The following is a 14,008-nucleotide window of genomic DNA, read 5'->3' on the forward strand; positions in this document are numbered from 1 at the left end:
GATGGAGTTCATATGTTGGGAGGGGTTGTGTGAACAGTGAATATGATGCTTAAGCTAGCTTAAATAGGGACTTACTTAGGATAAGCTACCATTAGAGGGGGGGATTCCAAGGTTAAAGATTGCTAAGGATTAATATGATTGGGGTTACAAAAGGTGCAACAAATAATCATTAACTAGGGAAATTAATGGCTAAGCTAATTGAAACTCCCTTAGGGTAACAACTAAGAGAATTTAGAGAAGTGTTTGATACATCATTAGAGTGTTTGGCTTGTGTTTGTGGAAGCTAATATGTAAGTAAAGAGAAGGAGTGTAGAGAAGATCCATTGAACCCTTCTGGTGATATTTATCTATTGTTCTTTTTTTTTATCATGCTATCAATGAAAATGAGTTTGCTTCAATTATACCCTATTTCTGGCTAAATTCTCTTGTTTTTTTTTGTTGATGATGTAAGTTTCGTATATAGTATTAATGAATTCTCGTATTCCTTAAAAGATTAAAAAGATATTTTCAATATTATTAGATCTTTATTTAATTCACATAGTGGACATATATGTAGTTAAAATTAGGCGTAGTGTGGGGCCTAGACAAAGGGAATAAGCATAATCATGAATATTGAATTAGTATGCGTCATGACTAGGCATATGGTTTGAAATATACTAAATTCTTAAGGAGTTGGTATAACCATAGGAAGTCAATAGCCATCATTTGTTCCTACAAGCTCGTCAGATATCTAGAAATACATATGCCCTGAATAACATCACAATTAAAAGTGATTCATTAAGGAAAATATTTTACTTATATTTATCAATTCAAAACATTATATCCATATAGTGTATTCATTATATTTATCTAATTTTATTTAAGTGATTGAATCTCCACAACCTTCATTTTTATTGAGTAGGACAATTGTTGTAATTTTAGTAGACAATACTAGTATTTGCAAGTGAGCATATCTTCCTCGTATAATCGATATTCTACTATATCACTATATTACTTGGTTAGGCATGTATACTTGCGTATATTAAGTGGAGACTTTATAATTTTCATATATCAAAGAAAACCTAAACATTGCTAGGGATTGATAAAGCCCTAATTCATTTCACATTTCTATAGGTTATTCCACTGCCTCCATCAATGACTATATAGTTTGGCAGTCGACTAGTTGGTAAAGTCAATCGAATGAGTATTGAATATTTAAGTGGGCATTTATGCTTCATTTGGGACAGCTTTCTTTCTGCTTCATAAAGTAGCTTTCTAATACAAAATTTTTTAATTTTGCACTAAAAAGCTGCTTTAAGTAGCAGAAAGAAAACTGTCCCAAACAAGCCTTTAGTGAGGGAAGGGGGATTGGAAAATATGAATTGACAATTTTTTTTTGCTTTTCCCAAATCCATAAAGAATCTTTAGAAGTTCCCTCCTTGCCTAGCACACAAATCTATCTAGTCATCACTTGAGAGCATCATGTAGAGAATTTCCATGTTTTCTTATTGCTAGGAGATTCCACATGATTTCTCTGTCATCCTACCAATCAAAGCCATCACCTATTGAAAGTTATATTATTCTCTCCTATTTAATATGAGATATTCAAGGTGAAATGTTTATTTCATGCCTTAAGCTAGTTAGAATAGCAAGAGTGGGAGCCTTATGAAGAGCTTGGAGAGGAGCCTATTGAAGAGAGATTAACAAGTTAGTTTTGAACTGTTGTGCATACTATCATGTGGAGAATCCCTAACACTTTAGTGACTTTCCTTACTTGTCATTATGCATATAATTTTAGCTTCTTTGAGCTTTCTATGTATGAATGAATTGCTTGACTGAAGTTAGCAGTTGTGAGTATGCTAAAATAAGTAATGACTTTCTTTTGAAGGATCATAAAGACAATTTTTAGCTTATAAGCAACCAAATGAACCATCAGGACCATCATATAAATCTTCCCTCCATTGTTCATACAACCTAACCAAAACACTTCAGACAGCTTACATACTGAATCTAGCATAGTTTCTAACATCCTACTTTTTCTTTTAGAAATACATTTCAGATCAAATAAACACATTTCAACATCATTTCTATATTGTATGCAATAAAAAATGTGATATTGGTATATCATATTCCTTTACACCATTCTTCTTTTATCTATGAGATATCACATCAAAACAAAAAATTTAAAATATGTTGACCTTTTGGTATGAGAAGCAATATACTTTTCATAGATCACACTTTACATAATGTGTTGAATATGAGGGTATCAGAAGCATTGCTCTTTCTTTAGGCTTCGTTTGAGACGGTTTTCTTCTTGATTTCTAGTACAAAAATTTTTTGAATTTGAAATTTTTGTACTAAAAAGACGTTTTAAAAAACAATAAGAGAGTTGTTCCAAACGAATCCTTAATTCTAAAAAAGCTGTTGTAATTTACATGAATAAATACAACGGTAAGACTAACATATATCTGAACAAAACATCAACAGGTTATTTTATTTTCGTTCAAGCATTCCACAATGAAAAAGCAGTGCAGACAATACACATTTTTTCTGCTTCCAGTACAGGGAGAAAAAATATCTAAGCTAGGCCTCCACAGGTGATAAATACTAATTAAGTGAACAAACCTGAAAATGACACTAACAAGAGATAAATTAAGGTTTCGTTTGGGACAGCTTATATATTGCTTCTTAAAGCAGTTTTTTAGTCAAAATTTTATTTTTTAATTAAAAATCTGCTTTAAGAAGCAGTAAGAAAACCATCCCCAACGAAGAAGCATTGCTATTTCTTTAGGCTTCGTTTGGAACGGTTTTCTTCTTGCTTTTTAGTACAAAAATTTCTTGAATTTGTACTTTTTGTACTAAAAAACGGTTTTAAAATGCAGTACTAAAGCTGTCCTAAACGAAGTTTTAATTTTGAAAAAGCTGTTGTAATTTACATGAATACAACGGTAAGACTAATATATATCTGGACAAAACATCAACAGGTTATTTTATTTTCGTTCAAGCATTCCACAATGAAAAAGCAGTGCAGACAATACACATTTTTTCTGCTTCCAGGACAGGGAGAAAAAATATCTAAGCTAGGCCTCCACAGGTGATAAATACCAATTAAGTGAACAAACCTGAAAATGACACTAACAAGAGATTAACTTTTATGAAATTAAGGCTCCGTTTGGGACGGCTTATTTATTGCTTCTTAAAATATATTTTTAGCCAAAATTTATTTTTAATTAAAAATCTGCTTTAAGAAGCAGTAAAAAAATCATCCCCAACGAAGTCTAAATTCCCATGAAAGCTCGGCACTGGGACTCCCAGTGTTCCTTAGCTTGCTGGAGCCTCTCAATTCGTTCTGTTTTTAACCTCTGCTCCCAGTACTCAGGGCAACTATTGAAATTAAAAGAAAATGAAAAAATATTAGCAATTTGGTTATTAAAATATTAAAGGTTTACTGTATCAACACTATCGACATTAACATACAGAAGAGTTAAAAAAATTAGCCAAAAAAACAAGGGCAGTTGCAACAGGATGAAGGAAATAACTCTTCCCTCTACTGTTTCAAATACCCCTCTTTTTTGTTTGGAGTGGAAGTACCATTACACCAGTTGCTAATGTTTACAAAGGCTTCGTTTGGGACGACTTTTTTGTTGAAAACAGTTTTTTAGTAAAAAAATTTTAATTTTTGTAATATAAAGCAAAATTTTTGTACTAATAAATTGCTTTAAGAAGCAACAAAAAAACATCCTGAACGAAGCCAAAGAGAGTAGAAATCAACCTCCTTTTTTTTCTTTTGCAAAGGGATGGGGTATTTTAAGGTTGTAAAAGGTAATAAAAACTAGGGGAAACTCATCAAAGGTTCTTTGAGTTGACTGTACCCTATATATATATATATATATATGAAAAGAATTTAAAAAAAATACAAAAAAAGAAGGGGAAAGAAATTTTTTGTGATCGTCGCCGTTGACCTGTCCACCAAGGTATAAAGTTCAAACCAAAAGTCCCACTTTCGGTGTTTGTGATGCACCGGAAAATCACCTATACACATTTTTATTAGTGTGGTGGGAGGAAAATCTCAGCGTAATGGGGACACTTCTAAGTACCTATAGATGCCTCAGTGCCTATGGGAAAAAAGTTGCACATTCCAAACAGGTACCTCTGAAGACCCATACACGTCTTTCTTTGCGTGTTGGGATGAAAGATTATGGCCATGGTGTCTCCCTATACCTACCATACACGCCTTTCTTGGTTTGGTGGGAAGGCCCAGACTCTTGAATTTTTTCTTAAACAGGGGAAATGCCAGGATGCTACCAAAATTTATGCTGAACTGGGGACTTGAATTTGAATTAAGCACATAGGACTTAAAACTGAACAATCGGCAGCAAACTTGAACTTGCAAATTGAACAATAGGGGATCTAAAATTGAACAACAGGGGACATAGCTTGCAAATTGAACCACAGGGAACCATATTGAAATTTAAACTCTAAAATGCATAATTAAACTGAAAGTTACAAACACTAAGCAACTTTGATTGCTCGGATGAGAATCAACAAATGAAATGGGACTTATGACATACGAAATCCCGACTATAAAAATCAAAGATGCAAGCCATATGAGGACGATGGTTATTGATTACGATGCATGTATCAATCAAGCAAACAAACATATTACTCTACCATAAACAAAGGAGGTTGATGCGCATAACAATGTGCTTGGAAGAGACTACAACAACCTTATGAATGATCACTGGGCAACAATGAAAGATATACAAATGAACATAATAGCCCACACACCAATGTGCATGAAGAGGTTATTGGCGAATGCAACAACGCATCATCTGCAAGCAGCGACAATCCACATGTAACGACTCGCCAACCGGCAAGCATGAAGAAATTGTTGACGAAGGTAGCTCAGCTAGTGGCCAACGTCGAGGTACAAGTAAGCATATTAATGTACATGCAAACAATGATAGCCAAATTGTTGTGGAAGGACTATGACAAGTGCGATTTAAACTTTGGCGGGAACTTGAAGAACCAGGTATGCCATTATTATAAACTAGGCTAATTAAGAATTTATTAATTAATAGATTAATAAGTAATGCTAATTAATCATTTAGTAATAATTAACAGAGTAATGTGATTAAGTATTTAGAAATTAATTAAGGTTTTTGCATATTAAATTAAGCTAATTAATTCTTCTAATAAGAAAACAATCAATGATTTGGTAACATGTTTAGCATAATTATGAATATTTAGATTACTAAGGTATTTATTGATGATTAGTATAATAGTTAATCTAAAAATTATAAACTAATTTGTTATTAAATTAATTTAGATTAATAAGTACTTATTAGTTGATGATTAGGATTTAAAATTAGGCTAATTAATTAAGCTAATTAGTTATATACAAATAAGGTTATTCAATTAGAGATAATTAATTAGTAGGAGATAAATTAAGCTAATTAGGGATTAATTAATGAATAAGATAGTAAAACAAGTATAATTATCCATAGCTCATTAAGTGCAATGCTGATTAGGCTATTTACTTAAGGATTTGTTGCTGATTTAGTTTAATTTATTGTTAAAATAATAAACAAATAATTAAATAGTCTTAAGATTTAAACTTTAAAGGTAGCAATCATTTTAAAAAAAAGAGTCAGTAAGTTAAATAATATTGTACCTTTTGCTGAGCAAAATGTTCAGCTCATCCATGTATACAGCTCTCTCAAACACCCCTTGCTGAAGTCATTTCAAACAGGTTAAAAATCCATCAAATAAGAAAATAAAAAGGAATTGAGAGAGAAGATGGGAGAGTGAGGGAGCTACTTGTCGACATAGAGGGCATTTTGCTTTAGAGTCTGCAGCTTTTAATCCATCAACAACAGTCACTGATGCAGTCGAGCAACAGCACATATAACAGAAAATATGGCCACAAGTGAGACAAACGGGATCAAACACAGTGTCCTGAAATTAACCATTTGATTATTCAATAATAATTTTCACAACTGTAGATTCTTAAATATGCATTCCATAGGCAAAAACAAAACAAGGAAAACTAAGCTTGCTGATTATGTTAGGCTTCGTTTGGAACAACTTTTTTGTTGCCTTCTAAAACAGCTTTCTAGTACAAAATTTTCTTGAATTAGAAAATTTTATACTAGAAAACCATTTTAGGAAGCAGTGCGAAAGCTGTCCCAAACGAAGCCTTAATCTGACTTCAAAAAATATGATACTTGTTTCACATTACATGCATTAAACTCACCAAGCATATGGAGCAAGTAAGATCAATATCAAGCTTCAATGAATCAAACAAGCTGCAAGAGAGCACTGGTCTGCCGTCGTTGAATGCGAGTTTAAAGTCAGTCAAAAGACCCGACGGATGCTTGTTGTTGATCTTTTCCCTCAAATTGATGTAGAAGGCGATTAACTCAGATAGCCATGGAGAATGTAGCATCTCTATTTGCATCGTTTGAGCTTTTGATCTGAATGCTTGACCTTGCTTAGAATAATGAACCTGAAGAATCATCCAAAATTTTCTATAACATATAATATAGAGATTACAATGAATATGTGTTGATTGGACTGGGTGCAAAGAGCATTTCTATAAAAAGTATACCAAGAGATAAAGGTTCAAATATACGAGTACCACTCCATATGTTTCTGTGGAAAGTAAAGAAAAATAAACATTACACAATAAATTAATAACTCATTGCACTTTATGCAAACACCTTATCATATTTCTTTAATATTTTTCTCATGGCAATGGAGTTGATGATAGCGTAAGTGACCAGCTCTTTGCCTTCCTGAATCAGGGCTACATTATTTTTTGGAAGCTTTCCTCCAAACCATATCAAGCACCTTTGGATACCAGATGCTAAATGCAGCTCTAGTAGACTCTTTGCTTGTTTGTTGAAGAAGCCAACTACCTTAGACATCTCCACCACAAGAGAGGGGAAGAAAGTGCCATCACACACTATATTCGAAGAATAATGTAAACTGAATTAGTTGTAAAGGAATACCACATGATATTGCTAAGTTAATTAGTAACTGATAATCAAATGTTCTAAACTAGTTGTGAAGACAAGCATGACTAAGGCTTCGTTTGGGACGGTTTCTTACTGCTTCTTAAAGCAACTTTCTAGTACAAAAGTTGTAATTTTTGTACTTGAAAGCTGCTTCAAGAAGCAGGAAGAAAGCCGTCCCAAACGAAGCCTAGCACGGCTTTTTTATTGCTTCTTAAAACAGCTTTCTAGTTTAAAAATTAAAATTTTTATACTAGAAAGCTGCTTTAAGAAGAAATAAGAAAGAAAGCCGTCCCAAATAAAGCCTAACTTAAGCGCCTTTAGGAATCCACATTCAAATCACATTTAAAGCCAGAGAATATGCTTAAGAAGCAATACATAAACTGATCTGAAAAGAATAATTTTCTTAACAGAAGGTTTGATACACTTTGGCTTGAGTTTTTAATATTACTTAGGTTGTCACTTAGTTTGTGGTTTCATACTTTGATTCATATTTGATGCCATTTTTTAAGTAATTAAAGAAGAATTACAGTCATTTTCTTATTTCATTATGTATCGAGCCACTCCCTATGATGTGACAATGCGCAAATCAAACTTTTAACGTTTTTTTCCTCTCTTATGGATTGCGGAACAGGAAGGAGCTTCAAACCATTCTGAAACAGGGAAAGTGGGTATCCTTCAAATGATTTTAAGAATAATGCAAGCATGGAAAATATTCAAACAAATCAAATACTCAATGAATTATGTTTTTACCAGAAAATCAAGACAATTCATCCATCAAAATCACTTTTATCACAACATGAAGCCTTATTTTGGGACGACTTTCTTAATACTTCTTAAAGCAGTTTTTTATTATAAAAATTTTATTTGTTGTACTAGAAAACTGCTTTAAGAAGCAGTAAGAAAGACGTCCCAAACGAAGCCGAAGTGAAGACTTGTACTGCTCTTGGGCAAATAAATAATAAGGAATAACCAAGTTAATATTCATTTTGATTGTACTAATCAAAGAGCAGCTTGCTATTCTGTTTATCTTTTACTAATGAAGAGGAACAAAATTATGATACACTGTCTAGAGGAAACAACTGTTGTAAGCATAATTACCCAAAATATGGGCAAAAATTCCCAATAAGTTGAGTATAACATTAACTCATTAAAAGCACCATTACCCAGATAATATAACAATAGAGGCAATGCAAGCAACTAAAGTACCACTACATCCACAACTGCTTAAAGAAGATTCTTTGCAGGTATACAAAATCAAAGGGGTAGAAAATCCTATAGATATGTTCTTCAAAGTCACGACAAATAAACTGAGGCTTTTCTATGCCTCAAATTAGCCTTTTCTGAATGCTGTTATGAAGGGGCTTCATAGAGAGAAATTAGTAAATTGACCACTAAGTCAAGCACATTGAAAATATGGTATCTATGTGGAGTTTGCTAAATTTATGGAGCAAAATTTCCCACTCTAAATATGTCTAGAGATCCCCTCATTATTGTATTCGATTGAATTTGATTTGATTTTATTGGGCTATGAGAATAATTTGAAATTATGTAATCAATTTAAAATGTTGGAATTTTGGCGTGCAAGGCTATTTGATTCTAGAACTTGTAATTTTCCAGTTATCTAGTGGACTCCTTGGGGTCTGGGGAGGAGCTTCTTATCCTACTCCAAGAAGCAAAATAAAAAATCGAGAGTAGGAGAGCGACATCAGGTTCTACAATAGAGAAATGGTCCCGTGGCTTCCCCTTCTTATGATAGAGAGAGAACATTTGAGGATGACAGAAGAGAGGGATAAGGAGCTTCAAGCAATGTTAGACAGAGATGGATTTGAGCACCTCCATCGACAACAGAGAAGCGCAGAATGTGAAGTACGACTACAACAGAAAACATAGGAAGAACTAAAGGGAGGAGGGTGAACTTGACTGCAATGATGGTCAAGGAGGAAGTCTACCTCAGCAAGCTTTTGCTCCTCCCTCTAGTTTTCTTGACATTTGAAACAACTAGCTGCAGTTCTCATTCACTCCTTTAATTGGCAATTTCAGCAAGTGGTTGTGCTCCTTCCTATCTCACATGATTAAAGCAGATAGCTATCTTCCTTCTCTATCCACAGTCGACCCTAATGACAACAATTCTCTTCATAAAATGGTAACTCTATCTCATATTTAGACTGTATAAATGAATCTTCTTGATGACCTCTTTTTGATGCTTAAGACTATATGGCATGCTATTTTAGGCAAGCTTGAATCCAGTTAAACACAATTTTGGAGATTATAAAGTCTACTATTTGCTTAAGTGCTTTTTCAGCTCCATCAATTGTTAAATCCTGCCATTCAAAAAATTTAAACTTGCAAATGAACTCAAAAAAGTAAACTACAAACCTGAGCAATGGTCAGAACACTTGGGCATACAACACCCACTAGTTTCATCTTGTTCTCTCTCATCCTCAATGACTCTCAGACGAGTCTGAGATTGGAATTCCCTCCTGCACTTCTTAAGTATCTTCTTGAGCCTCCTCAGTCCCACCACTGGGAACTCCTTATCCTTCCTACCCTTCATGTACTCTTCATATCTCTTACAAAACTTCATCCTTCCCCTCTTATGCTTATACAAAATGGAAACGAAAAGAAAACGAAACAGAGCAAACGATCAAAAACATCCTCCGACTTACTCCAAAATAAGATATTTTCACTAAAACAAACATAGGAGGCGAGAAAGGACGAGAGAGAGAAAGAGATTTTTAACGCAAAAGAACCATGGAAGCACTTTGAGGCGTTTGTCCGTGCCATCAGTAATATTCATAGACGTGTAGCTATGGTAAAATTATTTGGGCGGATGAGCAACAGTACAATTCGACTTGTTTCTCTAGTTTAGAAAAGTAAGTAGACCGCAGCTCTTCCTGATGTATTAGTTGGAGCTTTAACAATTAATGGGCATGTGAGTTTGACTTAATGGAACTAAATGTTCCAAAAAAAAAAAAAAGAGTTGCTGGATTTTTTTCTTGACCCAAACTGAAAAATTCAAATTTTTGATTGATCCGTTTGATAAACGGATCGAGTTAAGGTTAATCCACAAACCTACTTTTAACCCAAAAGCAACCTATTTAATATCTCTTTTTTTTTTCATTAAAATTGTTTACATGTGGGTTTCTTCTTCATATTTTTTACTTTATAATTAATAAGACTTTTTCTTTTTAGCAAAAATAGGTTAATTGGCCGAGTTATGTTCATTCCGGTTGCTAGCGGGTCAAGTTTGGGTTAGTCTTTTTGACCTATTTATTAAACATGCCAGATTCGAATGGACTGAATTCAGGTCATATTTGAATCTAACTCATTAACCTATTTTGATACCCCTAACATTAATATTTAAAAAAAAAAAATTGAAAGGAAAAACAACTCATTTCTATGAGAAGACTATTTTTTACTTCACATATTTAAATTATAAATATATAACAATTGCTCATAATTCTTTAAAAAATGCTTACAATAATTAGTGGAATTTTAATATGTAAATAGTAAAATGGAGATGCCCTAAGCATATTTATTGCTTATAATGGGTTAATATTGGGCTCATTGAGGTTCCCACATGATGCTTCCATTCACATGAGCTCACTTCCTATATACAACATTGCCAATGAATGAGTGAATATGACCTAAGAAATGGTGTACTTGAGGAAGACACTATGATCCCAAAGTCTATAAGTGAGGTTGAAGGCAAGAGATAATTGAAATTAATATCAGAAAATCTTTCTATTAATTAAAAAAAAAAAAAAAATTAAAAAAAAAAAAAAAAAAGAAGTTTGATGCTTACTTTGCCACTATGGGGATATTTATTTATAGGCAAGAGGTTTTATTTTTTTTTTTACATTTTACTATTACCTGAAAAGATTAAAAATTGATTTTATTTCATAACTTGTACATCTTAAGTTCTTGAGAAGCAGTAAGAAAGCCGTCTCAAACGAAGCCTTGGCTTCATTTAGGATAAGTTTCTTACTGCTTTACTTTATAGATTGTAATCATAGTTTCTGTTTGACCACAAATTCTTTTTGTGCCAAGAAGATGCTTTTTTCAATAGCTTAAAAAAATATATTTTATCCGCAACAGCTTTATAATCGCATTTATAAAATGTTACAATTATGTCAAATGGATCCCTAAGCCTTCCTAACCATGGAAGATAGAGGGAGTTGTGATTTTGTTTGTTTGGAGCAAGAAAGCAAAGCTAGCCGTTACACTTTTCATTCAAAACGGTAAGATAGTTTTAAAAAGATTTTACAGTTGTATAATGTGAAAGAAGGATGGTGGATATCATAATAGGCGCATATTAGGGTTTTAGAAGCTTCCAAACAACAACAAAATTACTTGCGATATTTTTATCATCTTCATAATTCTCCACCTTGCAAATTTTGGTTTATCATTACAAACAAAATTTTTCTTATTAATTTCATAATTACATTTTAAAAGTTGCTTTAAGAAATAGTAAAAAAATTGTCCCCAACGAAGCCTGAATCTTTTTGGAAATCAAGCAACTTGAAAGCTTGAAGAAGCACCATCTCTTACCCATTGAAAGTTAATTAATCTCTTGAACAAAAATTATGGAACAATTGATCATATAATTAGATTTTATTTGTGACAGCTTTATGTTTTATTTTTCCACAATGCAATTATAATTTTTATTTGGTCATTATTCTTTCACAATTTTCAATATATTTTCGTGATAGGAAGATGCTTTCTACAATAGCTTTCAAAAACATTACGTTCTCCACAGCAGCTTTACAACCACCTTTATAAAAAAACTGCAGCCAATCAAAACATACGCCTAATTACATGAACGATTTTATAATGACAAAACAAGAATCATACCAAATGCAACTATTAGAGTTGGTCAAAGTGTGCACCTAATTGATCAATTTAATTATTTGAAAAAGGATAAACATTAATAAATTCTTTTTATGAACCAACTAATGAAATTTGTTAATAAACCAAGTAGAAGACAACTTAATCCAAGTGGATCAAAACGACATTTTTCATTCATTGTATGTTTTGTTGTCCTCAGTAGAATTAGCTAATGGCTTTCATTGTTTGTGTGATTTTTTTTTTTGGAGTTAAATTTTTTTTTAAAATTGTTCGATCTGTTGCAATAATTTTATTTTTAAAAACTTTATTTTCTCAATAAAGAGAATAAGTCAATTGAGCAACACATTTTAGTGCTATTTAATTTCTTCTGCTTTTTTTTTATTGGCAAACAAGTTAAATTTGATTTTCATGCCTTATAATAATAGAAATTGGATAAATATGCCCGTTGTTTTTTTTTATTTTAGAGAAATATGAATGAAAATTTGTTTTGAACTAAAATATCTTTATTATTCTTATATCCCGTTATATAGGAAGAAGGACATCTCATCCTATTACTCTTCCTGGTCGACCTAGCATGCAAGTCACACCAATTTACACGGGCCGACACTTAAGGTTGTCACGAAGTGCCAAGGGATTTGAACTTGGTACATGGCCTTTGGCCAGCCAAGTCTCCACCACCAAGACACCCCGCGGTGGGTTCCTTCATGCTTTTGCTCTTCCCAATATTGCCGTCGTAGTACTTCTTTTTGAATCATAACAATATAAAAACAACATGCACTTGCATACAACTAGGATTACCTCACATAATGATTTATATTAGTGGGATGTAGGGGATGTTTGGTTGGATTACACAATTGTGTAAAGTATTTCAAATGTAGGAGTTTTGAAAATGTTTTTATTTGGTTGGATGAAAAAGAAATACAAAGTAAAGTAAGTATAGTATAAATCATTCTAGTTCATTTTTGAGGTAAAACAAATTAGGCCATTTTGAGCGAGAATGATTTACACGGCAAGCAAGCTCGCTTGACAGCCGTGGGCTGCCACCAACATCGCCACCCGGAGCCAATCACCACCACAACTTCTGGTCATCGCCATGCGCCATCGGCCACCACCACAGCCACCCGCCCCCAGCTACCACCACCTCCACCCGTCATTGGTTGCCTCTCGTCGTTGTTGGCCACCACCGCTGCTACTCATCGATCGCTACCATTTTTAAACTTTACACTTCACTTACATCTCCTATACCATCTCATGACTTAATCCATCCATCTTCCATGAAAACATTTTCAGGCCTATTACATATCAACATCAAATCAAGCCTTATTTTCATATTATCTTTTATTTTACCATTTGTATTCATCACTTTATTACAAATATTATTAAAAATATTAATCTCAATTTATATTATGTTAGTACTATGATGAATAAGATTAGAACACCAAAATGTCAACTTCCAAAATAGGTTCCTCTTTGGTTAATAGTGTTTCATGTCAAATTCAAGAATTTTATGCTTATCATTGCATGTGCCAAATATACTTTCAAGCAATTTGACATACTAGAGAATAACTCTTCCCTAAAGATTCAAGGTGGAGAATGGTGAATTCAATTTTTCATCTTCTAAAGTTATCATGATGCTTCAAATAAGAATGATGTAGACATAAAACTATCAATAACAGTAAAAAAAAATTTTTGGCAACTATACACTAATGTGAATACTTTGCGCCACTACATCATAGGAAAACCATCCATTACCGATGAAATTTTCCAGCGGTCAATTTTCCGGCGATTTTTTTATGGAATACAATGAGTTAAATTTTATGGCAAAAATTTATGGCAATTTTCTTTCCGTCAGGATTTTATGGGCAGATTTAAAATTTAAAAATTTAAATGATTTAACTGTTTTAAAATTTTATTTTTAGTAATTAGTCATTTAATAGTTTATTTTGATTAATTATTACAACAACAACAACAACATCAAGCCTTTATCTCACTACGTGGGGTCGGCTACATGAATCCTTTTTCTCCATTGTGTCCTATTAAAAGTCAAATTCTCGTTTAAATCTAATAAAGAAAGGTCATTCCTAATATTTTCTAACCAAGTCTTTTTAGGTCTACCCCTACCTTTCTTAACATAAGTCAAATCTAAAACCTCTACTCTCCTA

General features: G+C 32.9%; 1 protein-coding gene across 3 annotated transcripts; it reads right to left on the reverse strand.

Moving 5' to 3' along the window:
- Positions 1–2,941: 2,941 nt before the first annotated feature.
- Positions 2,942–9,809, reverse strand: LOC110102755 (probable E3 ubiquitin-protein ligase BAH1-like 1). 3 transcript variants are annotated; one of them, XM_028695105.1, is made up of 6 exons: positions 9,414–9,809; positions 6,702–6,946; positions 6,236–6,487; positions 5,800–5,937; positions 5,654–5,712; positions 2,942–3,363 (listed from the first exon to the last, which is right to left on the reverse strand). In XM_028695105.1, the coding sequence occupies exons 1-6, from the start codon at positions 9,580–9,582 to the stop codon at positions 3,258–3,260; spliced, it is 969 nt and encodes a 322-aa protein (XP_028550938.1). In that variant the 5' UTR covers positions 9,583–9,809; the 3' UTR covers positions 2,942–3,257. The 3 variants fall into 3 exon arrangements, with proteins under 3 accessions (XP_028550938.1, XP_028550939.1, XP_020686873.1); XM_028695106.1 differs by having other exon boundaries at positions 6,792–6,946; positions 9,375–9,808; XM_020831214.2 differs by having other exon boundaries at positions 9,375–9,802.
- Between the last annotated feature and the right edge of the window lie 4,199 nt (positions 9,810–14,008).

The sequence above is a fragment of the Dendrobium catenatum genome, unplaced genomic scaffold (genome assembly GCF_001605985.2).
Source record: "Dendrobium catenatum unplaced genomic scaffold, ASM160598v2 fragScaff_scaffold_621, whole genome shotgun sequence".
Classification (NCBI taxonomy): Eukaryota; Viridiplantae; Streptophyta; class Magnoliopsida; order Asparagales; family Orchidaceae; genus Dendrobium; species Dendrobium catenatum.

Bases quoted from the DNA above. Each gene is read 5' to 3' on its own strand.
- LOC110102755 (XM_020831214.2), bottom strand. From the start codon at position 9,582: ATGAAGTTTTGTAAGAGATATGAAGAGTACATGAAGGGTAGGAAGGAT. The intron at 6,947-9,374 runs GTTTGTAGTTTA...CTTCGAATATAG, and splicing joins GTGTTCTGACCATTGCTCAG to TGTGTGATGGCACTTTCTTC. The intron at 5,938-6,235 runs GTGAGTTTAATG...GGTTAATTTCAG, and splicing joins TTACTTGCTCCATATGCTTG to GACACTGTGTTTGATCCCGT.